This window comes from Phacochoerus africanus, chromosome 8, assembly GCF_016906955.1.
Source record: "Phacochoerus africanus isolate WHEZ1 chromosome 8, ROS_Pafr_v1, whole genome shotgun sequence".
NCBI lineage: Eukaryota > Metazoa > Chordata > Mammalia > Artiodactyla > Suidae > Phacochoerus > Phacochoerus africanus.
Window position 1 is genome coordinate 142,497,983 of NC_062551.1, and position 24,222 is coordinate 142,522,204.

Below are 24,222 nucleotides of genomic sequence, written 5' to 3' on the forward strand. Positions count from 1 at the left end.
AGTAGTCTACACAAGCAACTCCCAAACTTGCTTTGTCTTCTGTCTCACAGTAGCAGCTAGATCAGCATGGTAGCCCTTCTTGGCTAGTGGGGGGTGGAACTTGAAAGCATATCCAGAGAATCAGCCAGTAGCCCTCTTTGTCTGCAGAAAGAACTTATTTTTTTATGACCTTTTTATTGGGTGGCTAATAATGCCATGAAGTGTTTCTCGAAGTGAATAAGAATTTTTTAACCAATCCTGCATTATCTAAATAATTGCAATTCCAGTCTCAGTGTGCCCAACCACATTGTCCCAAGTGGTTTCTAAGGAAAATACAGATTGTTCTAGATTCACTCGCCCTTTACTTTTTTTCTATACAGTTTTATTGAAGTATAGTTGATTTACAATGTTGTAATAATTTCTGCTGTACAACGAAGTGATTCAGTTATACATATACACACATTCATTCTTTTTCAAATTCTTTTCCCTATTGATTATCACAGAATATTGGGTACAGTTCCCTGTGCTGTACAGCAGGTCCCTGATGGCCAGTTATTCCACATACTACTGTGTGTATATGCCAATCCCAAGCCTTAAATCCATCCCTCCCCACTACCTGCCCCCTTTGGTAACCATGAGTTTGTTTTCAAAGTCTGGGAGTCTGTTTCTGTTCTGAAAATAAGTTCATTGGTATCCTTTTTAAAGATACCATATACAAGCGATATCATGGATGTTTTGTCTTTCACTGTCTGACTAACTTCACTTAGTATGATGATCTCTAGGACCACCCATGTTGCTATAAATATAATAAAGGCCATATATGACAAACCCACTGCTAACATCATTCTCAACAGTGAAAAGCTGAAAGAATTCCCACTAAAATCAGGAACAACACAAGGATGTCTGCTCTTATCACTTCTTTTTTTTTTTGCCTTTTGCCTTTTTAGGGCCACACCCACAGCATATGGAGGTTCCCAGGCTAGGGGTAGAATTGGAACTAAGCTTCTGGCCTACACCACAGCCACAGCAATGCAGGATCTGAGCCGTATGTGTGACCCACGCCATAGCTCATGGCAATGCCAGATCCTTAACCCACTGAGCAAGGCCATGGATCGAACACATGTCTTCATGGATACTAGTTGGGTTTGTTAACCACTGAACCACTATGGAAACTCTTGCTCTTGTCACATCTATTCAACATAATTTTGGAAGTCCTAGCCATAGCAGGTAGAGAAGAAAAAGAAATAAAAGCAATCCAAATTGGAGAGGAAGAAGTAAAACTATCCCTGTTTGCAGATGGCATGATACTATACTAGAAAGTCCTAAAGACACTACAAGAAAACTTTGAGAGCTCATCAATGAATTTGATAAGGTTGCAGGATGCAAAGTTAATACACAGAAATTGATTGCATTTCTATATACTAATAATGAAAGAGAAAGAGAAATTAGGGGAATAATCACATTTACCCCATCTCATCAAAAAGAATAAAATACCTAGGAATAAACCCATGTAAAGAGATGAAGACTTGCACACTGAAAACTATAAGATATAATGACAGACATCAAAAGTGACACAAACAGATGAAAAGGTATACTATCCTTTGGGATTAGAAGAATCAATATTGTCAAAATGACTATATGATCCAAGGCAATCTACAGATTAGACATAATTCATATCAAATTACCAGTGGCATTTTTCACAGAAATAGAACAAAAAATTTTTAATTTGTATGGAAACACAAAAGGCCCCAGATAGCTAAAATAATCCTGAGAAAGAAAAACAAAGCTGGAAAAATCAGGCTCCTTCACCTCAGACTATAGTACAAAGCTATAATCATCAACAACTGATCCATGTTGAAGGAGGCAAGAACATACAATGGAGAAAAAACAGTCTCTTTAATATGTGGTGTTGGGAAAACTGGATAGCTACATGTAAAAGAATGAAATTAGCACATTCTCCAACATCATAGACAAAAATAAACTTGAAACGGATTGATTAAAGATCTAAATATAAGACCAAATATTATAAAACTCTTAGAGGAAAACATAGGCTGAACACTCTAACATAAACCACAACAATATCTTTTCATATCCATCTCCTAATGAAAATAAAACCAAAAATAAACAAATGGCACCTAATTAAACTTAAAAGTTTTGCTCAGCAAAGGGAAACCATAAACAAAATGAAAAGACAACCCACAGAATAGAAGAAAATATTTGCAAATTAAGCAACTGACAAAGAATTAATCCTAAAATACATAAACAACTCATGCAGCTCAACATAAAAACAAACAAACAAACAAACAAAAAAACCCAAAAGCCCAAAACAACCCAATTAAAAAAGAAATGGGCAGGAGATCAAAACAGATTATTTCTCCAAAGGAGATATCTAGATGGCAAAAAAAAAAAAAAAAAAAAAAAAAACAGAAACAAAAACAAAAACCATGAAAACATGCTCAACATCACTAATTATTTTATTTATCACAAATTAAAACTGCAATGAGGCATCACCTTATACCAGCCAGAATGGCCATCATCAAAAAGTCTACAAACAAAAAAGGCTGGAGACGGTTTGGAGAAAAGGGAACATTTTTACACTGTTAGTGGGAATTTAAATTGGTGCAACCACTATGAAAAGCAGTATGGATGTTCCTCAAAAAACTAAAAATGAACTACCATATGGTCCCACTCCTGGGCATCTATTCAGAGAAAACCATAATTCAAAAAGATATATGCACCCCAATGTTCACTGCAGCACGATTTATAATAACTAAGACCTAGAAACAACCTAACATCCATAAACAAAGGAATGAATAAAGAAGAAAATGTGGTACATATATATGACGGCATGTTACTCAGCCATTAAAAACCTAAATGATGACCCTTTCTAACTGCAGATGCTAGTTGGTTATGATTTATTGGTTTTCTCTAAGGCAATGTATTCTTTAGAAAAGTGGTTATAATCTAAGAAGTTAACAAGCTTGTGATATCTCCAAGTAGTAATCACAAACAGGAAGTCCAATGTTTGGAAATACCCATTGCAAACCTTTAAGTTGCAGTGGAAACAAATGTTCAAGATTTAGTCTTCAACACATTTTATTAAAATATCTTGACTGATTTTCTTCTACTTTCATGTTATTATGCACTTCTGATTCTTCTACTTTAATAAATTCTCTTTCCATGCCACCCTGTCCTCACGTTCTTGGTGCCTTTGTATTCGCCACACCTTGGCCAGGTTCACTCAACATCTTTCTCATGGGCTGTTTTCCCAGTATTCATAGTCTTATGAGGAGTGAAATACCTCTGTTCCTTTTGTCTCATAACGATCCGATAGAAACCTCAAAAACATGCTGAGTGAAGGAGGCCAGACACAAAATTTTATGATTCAGTTTACATGAAATGTTCAGAAAAGGCAAATTTATAGACAGGAAACAGAATAGTGGTTGCCAGGGGCTGGAGAGAGAACTGAGAGATCAGATGGAGGACCGGCTGTGACTGAGACAAGGGATGTTGGTAGAGATGATGGAAATGCTGAAAACTGCATTGTGGTGATGATTTTAGTATAAATCCAATAAAAATTATTAAATTGTACACTTTAATAGGTGGACTTTATGTTTGTAATATACACCTCAATAAAGCTGTTAAAAAATATTGTGTGGCTTTTGTTCTTTGCTTCTTTAGTGAAGTTCTCTGTGAATCTTTTTTTTACATAATGATTTTTACTTTTTTCCATTACAGCTGGTTTACAGTGTTCTGTCAATTTTCTACTGCACAGCATGGTGACCCAGTGATACATACATGTACTTAATACATTTTAACCCATTATTCACAAATCTATCATTCCTCTACTTAAAACTCTTTCTTTCAAACTGTTTTACCTAAAAAATGAAGTCCAACCAAGGCACATGGGCCTTTTATGTTATTTCCCTATTTACTTCATGGCTACTCATTCCTCACACAGGCTATTTTGCATGTTTAATTCCTTGTGACATATTTTCTTTTTAAGCAACACCCCTTCTGCCCACTTGTTAGATTCAAATTTTTGTTCACAAGATTCCTCAGGCTTTGCTTCCTTTGTAAATTTTTACCAGGACTCTGCTGATAGGATTAAGCATCACTTTACACTATTTCTGTTCAGGTTGTCACCTTTCTATAATCCTGTGTAACATGCTGCATTCCATGTAATGCTTTCCTTGCTTATATTGTCTCTGTTCCTTTCCTTACCAAACTGCAATCTGCCTAATGGCAGGGGCTCTGTTGTATTTGATGTTTTTAATGTTAATCACAGAGCTTGACACACAGTAGGCCCCTTACATTTACTGAGCTGGACTGAATTAAAGGCTTGCCTTCTATCCAACATTTGCCCAAGCACAAGGAATGACTCAGAGTTCTGTTTCCAATGTTATATCCTTATATATCAAACAACTGAAATCAAAGCAAGTTGTATGTACTGGATGAAAGGCAGGGGGAATTTATTGGTTTTATAGAAGATTTTTACTTCAAGGAGATTTTGAGCAACTGTGTGGTTTCCACATCCTTAGGCTGTTCTCCTCCCTTCTGTTCTGAAACTGTTATTTTTACTGTAAAGACATCCAGATGCTATAGCTTTGCCCTACTAATATTTTCTGGCTTTCTGCCAATAAATACATAGAAACTATCAGTCTTTATCCAATTTATATTGATTGCATGTGGCAGAAGCAAGTATTATAAAATAAAACCGACAACACCTAACATGACTACTTTGTGTTTTGTTTATGACCAGTGATTTGTAAAACAGTCATATATATTTTTTTTGCGTGTGTGTGTGTGTGTGTGTGTGACAAAAGTTAGATCTGCCAGTTTGGCTCCAGGAAAAGTTGACTTTATTGAAAAGAAAAGACAAAATGGCAGAAATGTTAATTGTAAACTTGTTATGAACTGAAAAATAGGGATGGGAGAGTATATGGAATTCTTAATACACATGCAGGAGCCTGCAATTTCTGAGAAAGACAAGAAAGATATATTTTACTTTCTGAGGCACTTCTGAGAGCCATAAAAACTGACTTCTCTTCATGACTTGTCAAGAAAATGTCGAAAGGCAATTCAATATATTTTTCACGTGGTGCCCAGGTGCCTGGGAAGGACACATATCTTACAAGGAAGGAAATGATTCTGTCGTCCTTGGTATCCTGGAAAATGGCTAAGCATATATTGTGCTGCTTTCTTAAGTTATTCTGTATTTTAGTTATCAATGTACATTTGGTCAAATTTTGGTTTAATATGTATAGCCCACCACCTGTGAATGTATAATCAATAGAATATAATTCTAAAAGATAGCTCAATAGGAGATGGCTACTCTTTCAATCATAACAAATGCGTATAAACACATCTTATATGTCATCTAGTTTAAAAAATATATATGACGCCTCAGCATAAAAGATTAGAGTGCCATAAACACTGTAAAGGCATTTACAATCATTTACACTTGTTGGAACACTAACAGTGACACAGCATTAATAGTGAGCAAAAACAAATCACATATTATAGTTAATGATATTTGATTTAATTTTAGTAATCATTTCTGCTGATACAGTTTTAAACATTCCATTTTGACAATAATTATTTGTTACTTGTTAATGCCTTTTCATTGAGAAAAGTTTCCTTTATCCCATACATACAAGCTCTTAATGGTAATACAGTATCATAAGAGCAGAAATGCCCCATGGTTTATTGCAGTAAGGTCCTGCCAATAAGACCAGAAATGCAACATGGTTTACTGCAGTAAGGTCCTGCCAATAAAATAATTATCCAACAGAACTATTGTACATTGCTGCGGACTTTAACCGCAGGTCTGTGAAAACAGACTTTAACAATGGAAAATCCATTTCCTCATTTGGAACATGATAGAGGCAGAACAGCAATATTTATTATATACTTTAAAGCTGCTTTCATGCCAGGTGTTTTAAATAATCTTGAAAATGGTATGTGAAGGACATGGTAAGAATGTAACTGAGCTAGTGCCCTGTGGGGCTCTTTGTCACACAGCCTTTCGGTGTCCTCCATTTCTCATTTTTAGGGATTAAACTTCAGTCTCCTTGACATTCCCTGAGTTCCAAAGGACAGTTGCTAATGAGGGGATGCAGAGATCAGGAAGGAGCAGTCAAGAGACAAGAGTGTAGCCCTGGGGCAGGGTCCTGGTTCCTCCTTAAGGAATATACATAACAATATCTTTAAGCCTTTCTACAGAACTAAAACCCCCAACAAGTGGAAGAACTACTAGATGAAGCATTCTTCATTCCAGGAAGAAGGAGGACCACCAGAGCCAGTTCTTGGGCCACTAAACACCATCTTTGGAAGACAATACAAACATGCCTCAATCCTGATGCTTATCTGCAGCCCTATTTTCCACTCCCCAAACTATAAAACCACCTCCTAATCCTTTCCAAGGGGGGGCGCAGTCTTTAAGGCATTAGCCTGCTGTGGCCTCCTTTGCCTGGCAAAGCAATAAAGCTATCTTTTTCTTCTTCAACCAAAACTCAAAACTGTGTTTCTATTTGGCAGTGACGGGCAGAGGCAGAGTTTCGGCAACAAGAACACATTATAAACTACACTAAAATAACACGATTTATTTTAGAGTCTGAGATTTACTTTTGTGTTCTTAGAAGAGCAGTATACCTTTCAATATATCGTTTCTAGAGATATATATGTAATATATGTGAAAATGACAGAAGTTAATGGGCATATGACACACACCTAAAAACAATGTTGTATAAACTCAAGTAGATTTATGAAGGTTTACATAAGATCTTTATAAGGACTCATGGAAAAGTCAGTATTTATACAATTTGAACTGAAACCCAATATCCACATTCATATGTATATATGCTTTTTACAAAGGGCTATGCATTTGAGGCCATTATTTTATAAATTCACATAATTAAAATCGGTAAAAAAGAATGGAAATACTGAGAAAAGTACATTTCGACTCAGTGTCGATTTTGTTTAGAGAAAATAAAATAGAAACAAACAATAACAACAAATAAAAATACTATTAATCTCAATGAATCTATCTTGCTCTTATCTGGTTTATGAAAACAACCTTCAAATTATATTTAATAAAGCAATAGTTCCAATAGAACTAAATTCTTTCTATCTTGCCTGTTCCAAAACGAGCAAAGATGGGGTGAAGAATGACCATGTTGTACTGCGCCAAGATGAAGATCTCTGGATGCTAAATTTCAAACTCTTCAAAATGTCAGTATGAAATGTATCGTACTTTTCTAAGTCAAATTTATAAAATGTTAAAAGCAAATGCACCGATTAACTGTTATTTATTTTTCAAACACACCATTACAGAGAGTTGTTTTACATGCAAATCGAAATGTTATGTCATTGAACTGTATACAAAGCCAATGTGGTTAATTAACAAATGTGTTTTATAGTTACAAAATAACTGTTTCACATTAAATTACATAAAATGAAAGAATAAATAAAACCAGTCAGTCACTGGCTTTCCATATTATGACTGGGGCCATCTAGGAATAACCCTTTTCTTTATAAAATAAGTGCAGAATGAAACACCAGTAGCAGGTACAGCAGAAAACCTGGACAACTCTATTCCGTCTCTGAAGTTTATAACGTACCAGAGAAATGCTTACTTACTGCATTAGGATGCTGTTTAAAATGAGGCTTATTCTGATCTATTTAAAAAATATTTATACAAAAATTATATGTGACAGCAGCTTTATATAAACTAAGAGTGAAACAAATTGGACAAAAAATATGGGTATTAATGTTTTTCTGAGGCTGATAAAATTTCATATTCATTGAAAGGTAAGGTAACTGAACACACTTGGGAAAAAAATCAGGTTTCTCTAGATTAGTCAGAAATGCCATTGTTAAACTTTAACAAAGACCAAACATTTTGCATAACACTAGGCAGTAGGAAGGCAGCCCCCATCAGCAGGTAGCACAGCGAAAATGTTTGGTTTCACAGTATAGTTTGGGAGAACTACCTCTACAAAGTCTACTCGTGCTGATGCTCCTGATGCTGCCATTTCTGGTGCCCGAAAAGCTGCTGCCTCCACATCCTCTGTTGTAGGTGTCACTGTATAGTCTCAGGCGATTGGGCAAGGGGCACACTCTGGATCTTCAGATGCTAAGATGAGAAAAATCAATTTCAATGCCCAAAAGATGGAACTCCTAATGCAGAAGGTGACTAAAATAATGACCAACTGGTCTACAGCACAGGGAGGTGAAATGTTTGTTTGTTTTAATATAATTTCATATAAATAGGCTATAAACAAGATTTTTGTAAAGCAGGACAGTTTTAGGACTAGGCAAATACTAGATGGGATAAAAACAAGAAAATCAAGCTGAGTGGACAAGATGTGTAAAAACATGCATATTTCCTAAAAGGAGAAAGCAAAACATCTACATAAAAATCATTGAGTAAAACCATTCTCATGAAACTAACTTGACTAAATTTTTATTTCCAAGGTTATTTCTACTCATTTAAATTAATTCTATAATAACAAGCATTCCTGATGCATGTTATTTAAGGCAGAACACAAATGAACACATTAGTATCACTCTGAGTTTCAGTATCCCTTTTTTCCTCTGAAAATAACAAAATTTGTCTTTTTTTTTTTTTTTTGCCTTTTCTAGGGCCGCTACCACAGCACATGGAGGTTCCCAGGCTAGGGGTCTAATTGGAGCTGTAGCTGCCGGCCTATGCCACAGCCACAGCAACAGGGGATCCGAGCCACGTCTGCGACCTACACCACAGTTTACAGCAACGCCGATCCTTAACCCACTGAGCAAGGCCAGGGATCGAACCGGCAAGCTCATGGTTCCTAGTCAGATTCGTTAACCACTGAGCCACCACGGGAACTCCTGAAAATAACAAAATTTGGTTTATCAATGTCTTCTGTTATATACAATTTTCTTCTTAAATATATCATTCCCATCATATGTAGAATAATTCAGCTTGATCTACAGTGTTTGACAAAAGCTCTTATATGAGAAAACATCACTGACAAAAATCAGTGAGATACATATGCAAGGGAACATACTGTAATAGAGTACATTTTATTATATTAAAAGAATTTTGAGTGGAAGAATGTTCTGATTTGTAAAAATAATCATTTTATTTTTTAATTTAATATTTAAAAAAGCAACTTTTGACCAGCATCTTCATGTTTCAATAAAAATATGTGTTATTTGTATTTTAAAACATATTTAAAAAAAAGTTAATTTGATTTTTTTTAAGCATATATGAGAACAAAATCATTTACAAAGTATTTGCATCTCTGGAAACACAGCAATAGCTCAAATGAATATACAATGACTATTTTGAATTAAATCAGTTAAATAACCATCTTTTTACTTTAAAAATTGGCATTTTTATGACAGTCATTTTTACAGCTTTTGCACCTGAATCCATTATATTTGATATACTGTAAAGTGACAAATGATCATAAATTATAATGAGAGACTCTTATTGAACATAATTTTTCAGCAGGAGCCATCCTGAATCAATTAATCATGCTACTACTCTACCTTAATTTTTCCCTCCTTTTTTTCAAGAAAAGCCACCAATCATGTTTCAGTTAATGACTTATACATATTTTACTTATAACTCTGATGTACATTTTACTCAAGTTAATTAAATGCTGTAATTTTACTAACATATAATGATTTAAAAATTGGATATGCTTAAGTAGCAAAACAAAGCAAATTATCATTTCTCAGATAAATGCAATTATGGTTATACATAATTTTAAATGATGATTGAATACCTTATCTGCATTAGAAATTTCTCTTTTGCTCCAATTAAAAAGATTTATTTTTAAATTAAAAATAAAAATATAATTTTATATTACAGTATGTTTACATACAACTAAAATTAATGTACATTAATTTTAAAGCATTTTCACAGTAGCAGGCAAGAACTAGAGTCTTCAGATTCATGATTGTTAATTACATTAGAAGAATATGACAAATGGTATAAAAGTTGAACAATTTCATGCTTACAATAGGTAAATCAAACATGTTCATAACGTGCTTGAACAAAAATTATCTATCTGCATGTTTAATTGACAGCAATACATACACAGATTGTTAATGAGTATATTTTGTTTCAGAATTTGTTAGAGTATTTTTTAAAATTTATTTATTTTGGGATATAATATTAAATGGTTACTTAAAGAGGTATTTTTTTTTGAAAAATTGATACAGCTCTTTTACAACATTATCTTAACTCTCTCAAATTTCATTGTTTACATTCTTGATTTAGTGATAGGAAGAAAATAACAGCATGTTACAAAGAGTGTCATGTTTCCTATTTTATATACATGACTATATAAATTAGATGAGGATAATGCTATACAGTTCAAGTTCAAGCTTACATTGAATATAATAGTGCATTTTTTTGTATTTTTCTTGCATAATTTGAAATATGCAACTGGATAGCTGCCAAACTTAAAACAATGAAATCTTGGTGTTTTGCCTCAGACCTCTCTGCTCTATCATTTGACCTTCTCATAGGGCATATAGATTATTCAAGAATGAATTTGTCTAACAGAATAGTAAGGTAGCAGTCAATGTTCTCATTCTACTACTGAACCAAACAAAATTCAACACCAGATGAAAGCTGAAAGTATTACAACATACAGTTTGGCTTTGATGATGGTAAAGCTAGAGCACGAGGACAAATCATTTTCTTTAAACATCATGGGGATCATGTATCAGTTAATGACATACATATTTTACTTATAACTCTGATGCAAATTTTACTCTAATTAAATGCTGTAATTTTACTAACATATAATGATTTAAACATTGGGTATGCTTAAATTGCAAAACAAAGCAAATGATCATTTCTCAGTTAAATCTTTATAATGGCAAATAATATTTTATTCTTTAAATACACTGCATAAAATTTTCCAACCTACATGCCACTTGCAGTATGAGATTATTAAATTCAATGAGTTAAGAATGGGTTTTTATTATAAAATGCACTCATCTGACAGAGTAGTCTTCAGTTGACTATATAAAAAGTTGAATTAACAAATAGAATTGTGTCCAAGTTAAATCAATTTATAAAATTCCTTTGCTTTAAAATATATCTTGTAACATTTTGAAATACTTTGCTGATATATCCTAAGGTATTTCAAAGAAGCTTAGTACAAAAATGTAAGAGTGTCATATCTATGCCCTCCAAGTCACTACAGAAGTACATTAACAGGCAGAGAAGGGAGGAAGTGACAGACTCTGTTTGGAGAATTCAAGAAATCATTCCAAGTGATAATCTGAATCTTTATTTTTCAATAAGAGATTACCATATAGTGAAAAAGAGGGAAATCTAGGCATAGCGAATTGCATGTATGAATTTATTAAAACTTTAAAGCAAATAAGTTATTAGAAAGGGTGAGATAGTCTTTCCTGAGGAAGCTTAATATGGAGAGGATTGTTAAAAGATGAAGCAACTTGTCACATGTCCTTAAATATTTATTTCTATACTTCTTTTTGCTCAATGTTAAAGAAGGTGTTTCAGGTGAAATTCTTACTTGTGTACTTGGTCCTAAGTCCTGCCAACCTTTTCTAGGAAGCATCTGGCTTAAGTTTTCTTCTCTTTCTCCTTCAGTGTACCCTCTCTACTTTTCCTTTTTCTTTGGCTGTGTGCAATCTACACTTCTGCTACCTCCTCTTCTATATATATATATGTCATATTTACTTCAAATTAACATTTATTTCTTGGTCATTGAACTAAAATGTATTGAGCTTCTACTGTGGGGGGGGGGCATGTGCTAAACAAAGGAGAGCAAGGTGAATTGGTCTCTCCTCTTTTCTTCTCTTCTGAATAGGGCAGTCTATCTTACTTCCTCACCAAATAGTCACTCATCAATCCACTGCTCTCTGGATTTCTAGCCTTTCTAATTTAATAAAACTGCCTCAATTTTAGGGCGTTAGTATTACTAGTGGTTAAACCATGCCAGTTTTGGTGACCTAGAAAAGTCTAGAACTGACTTCCACTGATTTGCTGTTGTCTGTTGACCTTAAGCTTCTCGAGTCACTGTTTTCTTAATCTGTAAAACAGACACAATGATCCTTCCCTCAGTTTTGAGTGAAGCTCAAAATGAAATATAACTATATGCTTTATAATGCTTTACACAGTGCCCAGCACAGAGAAGTTCAAGGAATTGTTGTTAGGTATCCATGTCCAACAATCCTTCCAATTCTAAATCCAACTAACATTTCCCTTTTTTTCTATTTGAAGGCTCTTTAGATTGTTGATGGTTCCCTTCATCCAAGCTCTTTACTTCCTCAGATTCTATGATGAGGCACCCTTCTGCTTTATCTCATACGTTCATGTCTCCTCCATGGGCTTATGTTCTGCCATGCTATAAGTGCTGATTTTCTGTTCTAAGTCCATTGCTCTCATCACTCAGATACACAGATCTGCTTCCATGATTTCAAGTAATATATGTACTAACAACACCCCAAACTAGACTTCTGGCTCTATTATCTGTCTTTGAGTTTCAGATTCTTACACCTAACTCTATACTAGGTAGAGAACTGAATCTCCCCAAATTAAATTCATAGTTTGCCCTCCAGACTAGCTCCTCTCTCTGGATTTATTATTATTATTGTATTTGTTTCACATTCCTTTACATTCACTGCTTTAAAGTGGATCATTAGTTCTTGTCTGAGTTATTACAAAATACTGATAATCTACCTTTTCTCTCTCAAAACCATATTCTACGTGGTTAACAAAGGAAATTTAACCACATCCCTCTCTGTTACAGGCTGAATTGTGTCTCCCCTTCCTCATATATTGAAATCTTTTTTTTTTTTTTGTCTTTTCTAGGGCTGCACTCTCGGCATATGGAGGTTCCCAGGCTAGGGGTGTAATTGGAGCTGTAGCCGCCGGCCTAAGCCAGAGCATCAGCAATGTGGGATCAGAGCCGCATCTGCGACCTACACTACAGCTCATGGCAATGCTGGATCCCCAACCCACCGAGTGAGGCCAGGGATTGAACCCACAACCTCATGGTTCCTAGTCGGATTCGTTACCTACTGAGCCACGATGGGGACTCCAATATGTTGAAATCTTAACCCCTAAAACATCAGAATCTGACTGTACTTAGAAACAGGGTTTTTAAAGAGATAATTAAGTTAAAATGAGGTCATAAGGGTGGACCTTAATCCAATATAACTGGTGTCCTTATAACAGAAGATATGGACAGATTCACAGAGGAAGACTATGTGAAGACACAAGGAGAAGTCAGCTATGTGCAAGTCAGGGTGAGAGACCTCAGAAGAAACCAGCCCTGCTGACATGTTGATCTTAGACTGCTAACCTCCAAGACTATGAGAAAATAAAGCCACCAAGTTTGTTACTCTGTAATGATGGGGCTAGCACATACATGCATTACCCTGTGTATATTTCTCTAACCGTTGTTCACAGTATGTTGGAGAGAATCTCAACATAATGAGCTCTCATAGGGCTACCATGCCTTCCTATTGAGCTTCCTTTCTGAGCACTCTCTGCCATCGTGCACTACTTCAGCAACCCTCAACTGTTTCCAGATCCCCGTGCACACTGTATTCCGCACTTTTTTGTACCTCTACTACTACTGTCCTCTTCATATGGCTAATTTCTTTCTTGTTTGTTTATTTATTGTGGCCACAACCTCAGCATATGGAAGTTCCTGGTTGAAGGTGTGAATCCAACCGATTCTTTAACCCACTGTGCCAGGCTGGGATTGAACCTACATTCTGCAGTGACCCAAGCGGCTGCAGTCAGATTCTTTGTTTTTGTCTTAAAAGAAATTTTATTTTGTACTTTTTTTTTTTAATTTTTATTTTTTGTCTTTTTAGGGCGGCTCCCATGGTGTGGCACTTGGAGATTCCCAGGCTAGGGGTCTTATTAGAGCTACAGCTGCTGGCCTACCCCACAGGCACAGCAATGCCGGATCCGAGCTGCATCTGTGACCTGCACCACAGCTCAGAGCAAAGCCGGATCCTTAACCCACTCAGCAAGGCCAGGGAATCTAACCCACAATCTCATGGTTCCTGGTCAGATTCATTTCTGCTGCACCATGATGGGAACTCCAGCAGTCAGATTCTTAACCCCCTGAGCCATAGCAAGAATTCCTCTAGTCCTTTATTTTTTATTTTATTTTATTTTTTTCTGTCTTTTTGACTTTTCTAGGGTGCTCCTGAGGCACATGGAGGTTCCCAGGCTAGGGGTCTAATTGGAGCCATAGCCGCTGGCCTAAGCTACAGCCACAGCAATGCCAGATCTGAGCCATGTCTGTGACCTCCACCACAGCTCACGGCAATGTCAGATCATTAACCCACTGAGCGAGGCCAGGGATCGAACCCGCAACCTCATGGTTCCTAGTCAGATTCGTTAACCACTGCGCCACAACGAGAATTCCCCTCTAGTCCTTTAGACTCAGCTTAATCATTACCTTTCCAAGGAGCCATCCCTTACCCTACTGATTTTTTTCTTTTTCTTTTCAGGGCTGCACCTGCAGCATATGGAAGTTCCCAGGCTTGGGGTCGAATCAGGACTGCACCTGCTGGCCTACACCACAGCCACAGCAATGCCAGATCCGAGCTGAGTCTCCGACCTACACCACAGCTCATGGCAATGCCGATCCTTAAGCCAGTGAGTGAGGCCAAGGATTGAACCTTCATCCTCATGAGCTGGAACAGGAACTCCCCTAAATTGATTTTTTGACTAATGCACATAGAAAATTTATAAAATATAAATAAATAAAAAGATGGGGGAAAGTCATCGTATACTTTTAACCCTAGTCTGACCATTATAACTTCAGTGCTTTATCTCCTAAATATATCTTGTGTCTTTCCTCTCCACCTCATGTCATTCATCTAAACTGGTCCACAGCACATCTAAGTTATTGAAATGGTCTCTAAATCCATCTTTACGTTTCCAGATACCTTCCAATCACCTTTCATCATCTACAAATTTGCTTCATAACTGCTAAGACAACTGTTAAGAATTCAAAGAGATCATGCCACGCTTCAGCTTAATGTTCTTCAGTGGATTCCCACATATTTCAATACCATGTTTTAACCCTTTGTAGGGCTCTGTACTTAGGGTTTTATAGGGATTATTCAATCAATCTTGCAACCCTCTGAGGAAATCAGCTATTTTTCCATTTTTAAAGAATTTTTCTTAAATAACTTTAATGTGACTATTTGCTTAAGTGTCAGTGTGCCTAACTCCATCCTCAGACTGAGAACTTGGACAAAAAAATCTATAAAACTAAGTTACTAAAAAAAAATTGCTAAAGCATCTAATATAAATGTTGACAAAATCTTCATTGTAGATTCAAGGTAGAAAGGATACTAAAAGAGAAAGAGGAGACTAAAAAATAAAGGACTTGTAATAAAATCACAGTCAGAACTGAAATAAATTTTTTTTTTACATTTCTCAGTTCCTTTGGCATAGAAATGTATGATAATTTGGCAAAGTCCCCTGTGATAAAGTCTACTAAACTCATGACTAAACTAGTATATTTATACTGGTGTCCCTAAGGGCCTGTAAAAAATATAATATAGTACTCCCACTGTGAGTTTAAATATATATATAAACTTTAAGGTTTAGTAGATTCACAAATGTTGGAAAAACAATAAACATATTGTGAAAAATATTATTATTCTAAGAGTAACTCAATAAATCATAAACAGTAATCGATAGAGGCACATATTCATCATTTCAAACATGGAAACTTAATGGAGCCATGACAGAAAGCAATAATTACCAAAGGAGCACTAATGCAGATTTGATATTTAGCGCTAACAAATTAATTTTGAAGTTAATTGAAAAGAAACTTTGCTTTGAATAACACTATGTAAGTAATGGTTATTGTGATGCTTTTTACTATGACTTTTAAGAATGTTTTGATATAAACCTTATATAGGATACCTGGTTATACATATATTCTCTAAGGCAGGATTATAATAAGATGTTTTAAAAATAGAAAATGATAAGTAATCCTTGAAATCAGAAGGTCTTTGTCTAAAAAGTCTGGATGCCATCAGATCCTAACTTCTAAAAATTCTTTAAATTTACTTTGGGAGGATGAAAAGATACACCTTTCTACCATGCAGCCTGCTGTTGTGTGCTATATATGGCTGAATATTCACATTTTCTTTAGCTTTAATGGCTATACTTCCAGATCTTACACCTTCCCCAATTCTGACACAGCAAACCTGTCTCCCTTGGAAACCACATCTCCTATAAAGAACCATTAGCTTTAGTGGAGAGGAAGTAGGGAGAGGATTCCACTTTCTCTCATTTTTGCCATGTATTCTTTTCTTTTCAGTCCTAGTGCCTTAAACCACACAGGCACACATGCACACACACACACACACACACACACACACACACACACACACACACCAAATCTCCTTTTGCCATTGGAAAGAAGACTCAATTTCCTTTTCAATATTGGAGTATTAGAAATAATAATAGACTTCCAGAAAAAGCATTTTGTTGAATTTATCTTAGGTTTCATTCTTTTGCCATTTGAAAATTCGCCCCTTAGATGAATACAAATCAACTCATAATGAAAAGTTAGATAAGGTATATTTAGACACAGTTATTCCTTTTCAAACATTGCATATACCACAAAATTTTCTTTTGGCAGGAGCACCTAGGAGCTTTGTCTTGATTCATTACTACTAGTGGATCTGAAGTTATTCTGGTCATGGGCTGATTTTCAGATCACTCCCGAGGTGACTGGTACTTTGTTCAGTAACTCTGCCTCTCTGTCACCTCTATAAAAGGAACTTTGATCAGTGGCTCACTTATCCTGGTGTTTTAAGGGCCTTAGTTCCTTTGCTATAGGAATCTGATGGCTATTAGAGTTGACTCCTAAAAGTTCACCATTGCTCCATTCCATCAGCTACACTTAGTTCTTGCTTCTAATAACCAGGCTTCATATAGCCTAGGGCTTGATATAGCTGGTATTTAATGAATATTTGCTGAATATTGGCTGGATGTTTTGAAGCAGGTCAATTGACACCTCTGCTAGGATCATAGCTGGTATGTAAGTATACGCACTGGTAATCAGTTTACCCTTTTCAGGCAAAGGAAGTTATTTTCTCTAGATTTATTGGGAATAAAGTGGAAGTAGTTCCCTTCTGCTAGAATATTCTCAGGTAGAATAACAAGAATCACCCTAATTTTGTATTTTTGGTCTATACTCACTCTGTCCCTGATAGCTAATTGCAGCAAGCAACATTCTACTTGCAAATGGATACTGAAAGGTTCTCAAGGGCAAGCTTATTTTTGTGCCCTCATATTCCTCTTTACCAGAAAAAAATAGTCAACTTCCCTTGGAGAGCAACAATTGCCATATCAGTATGTCTAAGCCTGAACCATATCTCATTTATTTGTCTAAATATTCAAATTTCTCTAGCATATGACATGGTATTGCCTCTATGATTCCATGTAGCCAGTGGGAAAAAAAGACTGTCTCCACACCTTTTCTTCTTTGGTTACAAAGTTCCCACTGAAGACTAGAGGTTTTTAATATTCTTTGTTTTAAGGGTTAATACCTTTTATTTGTGTTTCATCAGTGGCAGAAATCTTGCAAACTGTCGTTCAGTCTAGTGATACAATTGTCATAGTGCCTTAAATAGTTAATACTCTTTTTTTTAAGAACATCAACAAACATGGACTACATTTAGTGACCAAATTATTGAGTACTACCTGCCACAGTGCTTAAAAGATTCAAAATGGGCTTCACTAGCCCTCTGTTCTGGCCGATATGTTTTTTACATGCATTGTTAATAGTATTTGTTTGAAGCTGCATTGAATATCATCCTAGATTTTTATTTTTAATTTTGTCAAGGAAGGAGTTCATGTTGTGCCTAAGTGGTAACAAACCCAATGTGGATACATGAGGATGCAGGTTTGATCCCTGGCCTTGCTCAGTGGGTTAAGGATCTGGCATTGCCATGAGCTGTGCTATAGGTCACAGATGCGGCTGGAATCTGGCGTTGCTGTGGCTGTGGTATAGGCCAGCAGCTTCAGCTCCAATGCGACCCCTAGCCTGGGAAACTCCATGTGTTGTGGGCGTGGATCTAAAAACCAAAAACCAAACCAAAACAAAAAATTTTGTCAAGGGAACTCATCCATCCATTCATCCATCCAATTAGCCTTTCATTTATTCAACATTCTTGTTACTGCTCTAGGCAACAGAGATGGAAATATGAAAGACATTCCGCCACAAATGACACTGTTGGCATGCAAGTGAAATAAGCAAGTAAAGAGACAATTATAGCAATAGGATATTTTTTTTTTTCCTGCTAAGAGAGAACAGAAAAGGGATGATTGAGCCCTTTTCTGAGTGGGTTCAGAAAAGGTTCTCTGGAGGAGTTATCTCCACTGAATTACAATGAATAAGTGAATTAGTTCATAAAAGAGTAGGGAAATGTGTACAAGGCAGAAGGAAGGAAACATACATAAAGGCCCAGAGATGAGTGTGGTTCGGCGTGACTGGAGCATAACATGTGGGGAGGAGAAGAAGAGATAGCTGAAAGGCAGGCAACACTGGATCATTAACCCACTGAGCAAGGCCAGTGATCAAACCCACATCCTCACAGAAACAATGCCAGGTTCTTAACCCACTGAGCCACAATGGGAACTCCCAAGGGCCATTATCTTAAGGTGCATAGATATTTTTTCTTGAAGGTCATTGAAATTTTAAAGGGTTTTAATGTAGAAAATGACTTAAGATTTGTACTTTAGTTCTGGAAAAACATAGTAGAGGGTGCAAGAGTGGAAGCAGGGGAATAGATGATTTTAATAGCTGAGGCATGAAATAATGATAAGCTGAACTAAAACTATGACAAGGGAAACAAAGGAAAAATAGATTCAAAAGGAACTACTTATAGTTGTAATTTTATATTTATTTATGTGATTATTTGATTACTAGCTATCTCTTTTTTAAAATATAAGCTCCATGGATACAAAGATAGGGCTTATTTTTGCCTACCATCATATCTCCTATGCCTAACATGGTGCTTGGCACAAAATGCTTAATAAGGATTTGTTGAGTGAATTCTATAATGAATTAATTTTAAAAGTACATTCATATTAAATGCATGTTGTGAACTGAACTGGACAGTGTACTAGGCAGTGAGTATTCAGTGATGAATTAACCAGGCAAGATTCTTGCTCTCAAGGAGAAATTTCAGAAAGTGGAGAAACAATAAGTAAGAGAACATATGATACTCATCAGTGTTACAAAGAAATTAGAATTTTAGGAAGTGCTGGGATTGGAGAGTCTCCTTTAGATGGAAGGATTGTCAAAGAGTTTTAGAGCAAGTGACATCTGATTGAAGATACGGATGATAAAAGAGGAGCCAGCCACAGGTGGATCTGGGGGCAGAGAGTTCCAGACAGAAGGAAATGAATAAGCCAATTAGACAGAGTTGACAGAACTTGTTGACTGATTGGATGTGGGAGTAAGAAATAGGTCTAGGATGAATCACAGGATCTAGAAAACATTATTTCTATTATTTCTAAGAGAGTTTGAGGATACTGGAAAAAGTACAGACAGTGATGTAAACATTAAGTTCAGCACTGGAATTGTTTGGCTTTTAGGTACTTATGAGGCCCTGAAGTAAGGAGACAGCAATTCATCCCCAAGATACTTTCTAAGAATAGAAAGGATATAGGCCACAACTCCAAAGGGTTGTTACAATAGTGTTCTCCAGATGAAACTCCTTAGCTAACAGTTTCTTTGGCTGATACATTTGGGGCAAGTCTTCCCAGTACGTCCTACTATTCATGACCAGTAGACATCACTCTGTTCAGAATTCTTTAACTTGGCCACCCAAATGTAACATGACTATTAGTTATTGGAAGGCTTTGGACAAGACCAATTATTTCCAGGCAGAAATCTGGAAATCTAGACCCTTCTACTGCACTCTTCACTACATAGCTTCCACACTGTTTTAATTTCTGCTTTCTTAAAAAAAAAAAAAAAAAGTTTCACCTCTGTTGAACGAGGCCCAATGGCTGGAGGATCTCATCCACGACTTTTGGCCAGCAAAGTAATTCTACATGTCATCTACCTACTACCATTTTTTCTTGTCCAACCTAGACTTGAGGATTGGGATCAGAGCTGTGTGGTATGCTGCAAATATGTTTCAATACTAATCTTAGGCCATAGACAGTTTCCTTTAAGCCATTGATGAGAAGAGAGAAAATGAAATGTCTTTACTGAGGATACTTCCACGTTAATTTTGAAAGGTGCTGGACTGACTAATGACCATCCAAGGTAGAAAGGGCCCTTTGTGTAGAGACATACCAGTTTCTTTCATCAATGTTTAATTTTTTTTTAGAACAGAAAAATAAACTATTGCTATCTATATACCTATTTCATCTCCAAATATCTTACAAATACCTTTATTCACTTTAGTAGTATATTAGGGCTTAGTTCTTCTAAGCATACATGAGTATGATTATGTGGTTAGCAAATAACATAACTGTTACCACCAGTTATTTCTACTCAGATTTATGTCAGATAGATCTATCTTGGAAGCCCTAATCTATTTCTAAGTGTTGTACAATATTGGGCAAGTTGTTCAATCTTAAGACTTGTTTTCCCCATTTATAAAATGGAAACTGATAATGGTACCTATATTATAGTGATAATATATGGATTAAATATATTGATAAATATAAAACACTTTAACTCAGTCCTGGGCAGAAATAAAATATTGTGAAATGACTGCTGCTATTGTTATTATAGCTGCTAAAGAATTCATAGAGACCAGTTTAAGTCATAAGAGTAAGTTTTGTTTCTTAACAATTTTAAAATGATGGATGTAAGATTTTAAAAGGCAAGCTTGAAGAGCTTGAGTTCTCTTGGGTGCCAAGAACTTCTCCAGATAATGTGTAACAAAGAATGATCCAGACAAGAAATACAATGACAGTCAACTATTTAGCAAAATAAAATCCAATGAAGAATGTTCATTTTATGGAGTAAGGCTTTTAAAGTTAAACAACATTAAAAAAAAAAAACCTATCAGACAATTAATGTCTGCTTAAAGAAAGAAAAAGAAAGAACTAGAATGGTGGATTAAATCATGTAAATTGTGGAAACCATTGGAAAATGATAAGTGAGTTCATAAGCTGACTGTAGTGGAAATGGATATATTCAATATAAATATCCACTCACGTCATTTAGTTCAGTTTAACTTATTAATAAAGGAAAATTAGCACAGTTTCTTCAAATATTAATACACCTTATTAAAATCTAACTAATTGGAATATGTTCCCTAAGAAAAATTTTTTGATTTAAAAGCAAGTCAAAATGAACAAACATTTTTTCAGTTTAAAGAAGCTTTTCTCACTGTTTTGGATTCCTTACCCCTTTCTCAACTTTACTAGTTCTTACCAAAAGCATTATATGTAGAGAAAGGTTGACACTTACATTTTCATAATTTAGCTAAGAAAAGCTTCCTCCAAAGTGATTAATTTCTACTTGTCAAAAGAAACTTAATGTCAGAATTCACTAACCTTAACTGCCACCAGAGCAAAATCAAAGGGAATAAAAATTTTGATTCAACTTATAATAAAAGTCTTCACTAACCAACAGAGAGAAGACAGAATATTCAGATTAGCTGTCTGTCAACAGTGTGTTGAACTGGAGGATCATAATTGATATAAGGATGGTAGTTTTTTGTTTTTTTGCTTTTTAGGGCTGCACCTGTGGCATGTGGAGATTCCCAGGCTAGGGGTCTAGTCGGAGCTGTAGCTGCTGGCTTATGCCAGAGCCACAGCAATGCCAGATCTGAGCCATGTCTGTGACCTACACCACAGCTCTTGGCAATGCCAGATCCTTAACTCACTGAGCGAGGCCAGGGATCGAATCTACAACCTCATGGTTCTTAGTCGGATTTGTTTCCCCTGCACCACAACGGGAACTCCCAATGATGATAGTTTTGATAACAGAGTGTAGTATATCTACTATATACATAAGTGATACTAATATAATGCTAGAAAAGCTACAGTAAACTTAATCTGAATAATGAAAGATGAATAATGCATGTTTTTATTGTCTGAAAATTTTAAAATACTGCCTTCATCTAGTTGGAAATTATCAAACCCCTCAATTCTGATACACTTATTAATGTAATCCTCATATACACACTCAGCAGAAACATGCAGTATTATGGGCTGCATGTGAAGCAGTGGATTTGGGTTTGGGGTTGATCTGAGAAAACCCTTTTGGAGGAAGGAGGGGAGATAATTTTTGTTGATGAGTAATGACCTTCATTTACTTATCAGTTACCTAGGGTTAAGAGTGGCAATTTATAGTTGCAAAACCCATTTCCATCAACTTAACCCTTTCCAGATCTTTCCAGAAAGTCTGTCCTAAATTGCCTCATTAGTTCCATTGTCTATTAAACACCTGACTGGAATATGAATACCACCCAAATTTTATCCTTCTTATTTGTGTGTAAAGAGGCTCTTTGTTGTATGTCAACACAGAAGCTCAGCTAAACTGTGTTTTGTGTGTGTGCTGATTGAAAAAAGAATATAGACGTCCCATATTATCTTGTCTAATTATCTTGCCTCTTGAAGCTATGTGGAGCAGGATCATCATTCAAATGACTCTATTCTTTCTACATCACAGAATGAGGAAAAAGATGTTTTCCTTGCCAACAGTGATTATCTGTTGAGCTTGCTTAACAGGAAGATCACCAAGAAAACAGGTGCAGTAGAGAAGAATCGGATTATTCAATCAAGTCAAACATATAAAACTACATCCTGAGTTTTCATAATTCGAGTGGGTTATTTTAGTCAGAAATTATTTTTTGTGTCTTTGCTGTAGGTTTTCTCATGCTATAAGTTGTGGTGGCATGCTCTGAATGCATTAAAAGATTCATGCCCCCATTAAACAAGTCAGCAAAAATTCAATGCAGTAGCTCTGAGTCTGTAACACCACCACACATTATTTATGAAAGCTATCCAGAATGTCAAATTATTCCAGTTCATCCTTATGATTATGTGGCTGTTTGAATTATACTGCTTACTGCCATTATCTGAACTAGAACCTGTTATAGCAAGTTATGGACCTGAACAAGCACATATATATGTTAATTGGAATTTGGCATGTGTATGAAGTGTTGATGAGGTTCTCAAGATGCCACAGAATTCTGGTTAAGAACAACTTTTCTTTTTCTTTTGCTATTTCTTGGGTCGCTCCCGTGGCAGATGGAGGTTCCCAGGCTAGGGGTCGAATCGAAGCTGTAGCCACCGGCCTACGCCAGAGCCACAGCAACGCGGGATCCGAGCCGCGTCTGCAACCTACACCACAGCTCACGGCAACGCTGGATCGTTAACCCACTAAGCAAGGGCAGGGACCGAACCTGCAACCTCATGGTTCCTAGTCGGATTTGTTAACCACTGCGCCACGATGGGAACTCCCAAGAACAACTTTTCTAAATTGACTGCAGATAATTCAAAGGTTTTGAATTAATCTTTATATGATTTTCATGGATATTCAGGTGATTATATTCTTTTTATTTAAGACAAGAACACTGTGAAAACATAATAGATCTTAATCTAGTTATTAACAAGTAAGTATGGAAATAACAAAGAAAGTTGAATACTTGATTTTAAAAGTATCATTCAATGGATAAATATTACCAAACAGCAAAAATATACATATCTTCATTATACACTACGTGAACAAAAAATAATACATTGAAATGTTTCAAAGATTGTTTCTATAAATCAACACATTTTTTTTTCAGTCATACAAATGAGCCATATGTCTACTCAAGGCTTTGAATAATGAGGTTTTTTTTTATGATTTTTATTTTTTCCATTATAGTTGATATATAGAGTTCCTGTCAATTTCTACAGTACAGCAAAGTGACCCAGTCATACATATATTTATTCCTTTTCTCACATTATCCTCCATCATGTTCCATCACAAGTGACTAAATATAGTTCTCTATGCTATACAGCAGGATCTCATTGTGTATCAACTTCAGATGAAATAGTTTGCATCCATTAAGCCAGAAATCCCAGTCCATCCCACTCCTTCCCCCTCCCTCTTGGCAACCACAAGTCTGTACTCCAAGTCCATGAGTTTCTTTTCTGTGGAAAGGTTCATTTGTGCCATATATTAGATTCCAGATGTAAGTGATATCATATGGTATTTGTCTTTTTCTGATTTATTTCACTTACTATTA

The 24,222-nt window shown here is 35.8% G+C and overlaps 1 protein-coding gene across 5 annotated transcripts in view; it reads right to left on the reverse strand.

The window, feature by feature from the left end:
- Positions 1-24,222, reverse strand: part of LRRC7 (leucine rich repeat containing 7) — a 528,235-nt gene that overhangs the window by 221,155 nt on the left and 282,858 nt on the right. Inside the window, exon 8 of one of the 5 annotated variants that reach the window (XM_047792058.1) lies at positions 7,837-8,116. The exons of the other annotated variants lie outside the window; for them this stretch is intronic. Coding sequence (XP_047648014.1) covers positions 8,110-8,116 — 7 coding nt within the window. The 3' untranslated portion in view covers positions 7,837-8,109. Of the gene's footprint in view, positions 1-7,836; positions 8,117-24,222 lie in introns of those variants that run through there. 5 annotated transcript variants of the gene reach the window in all.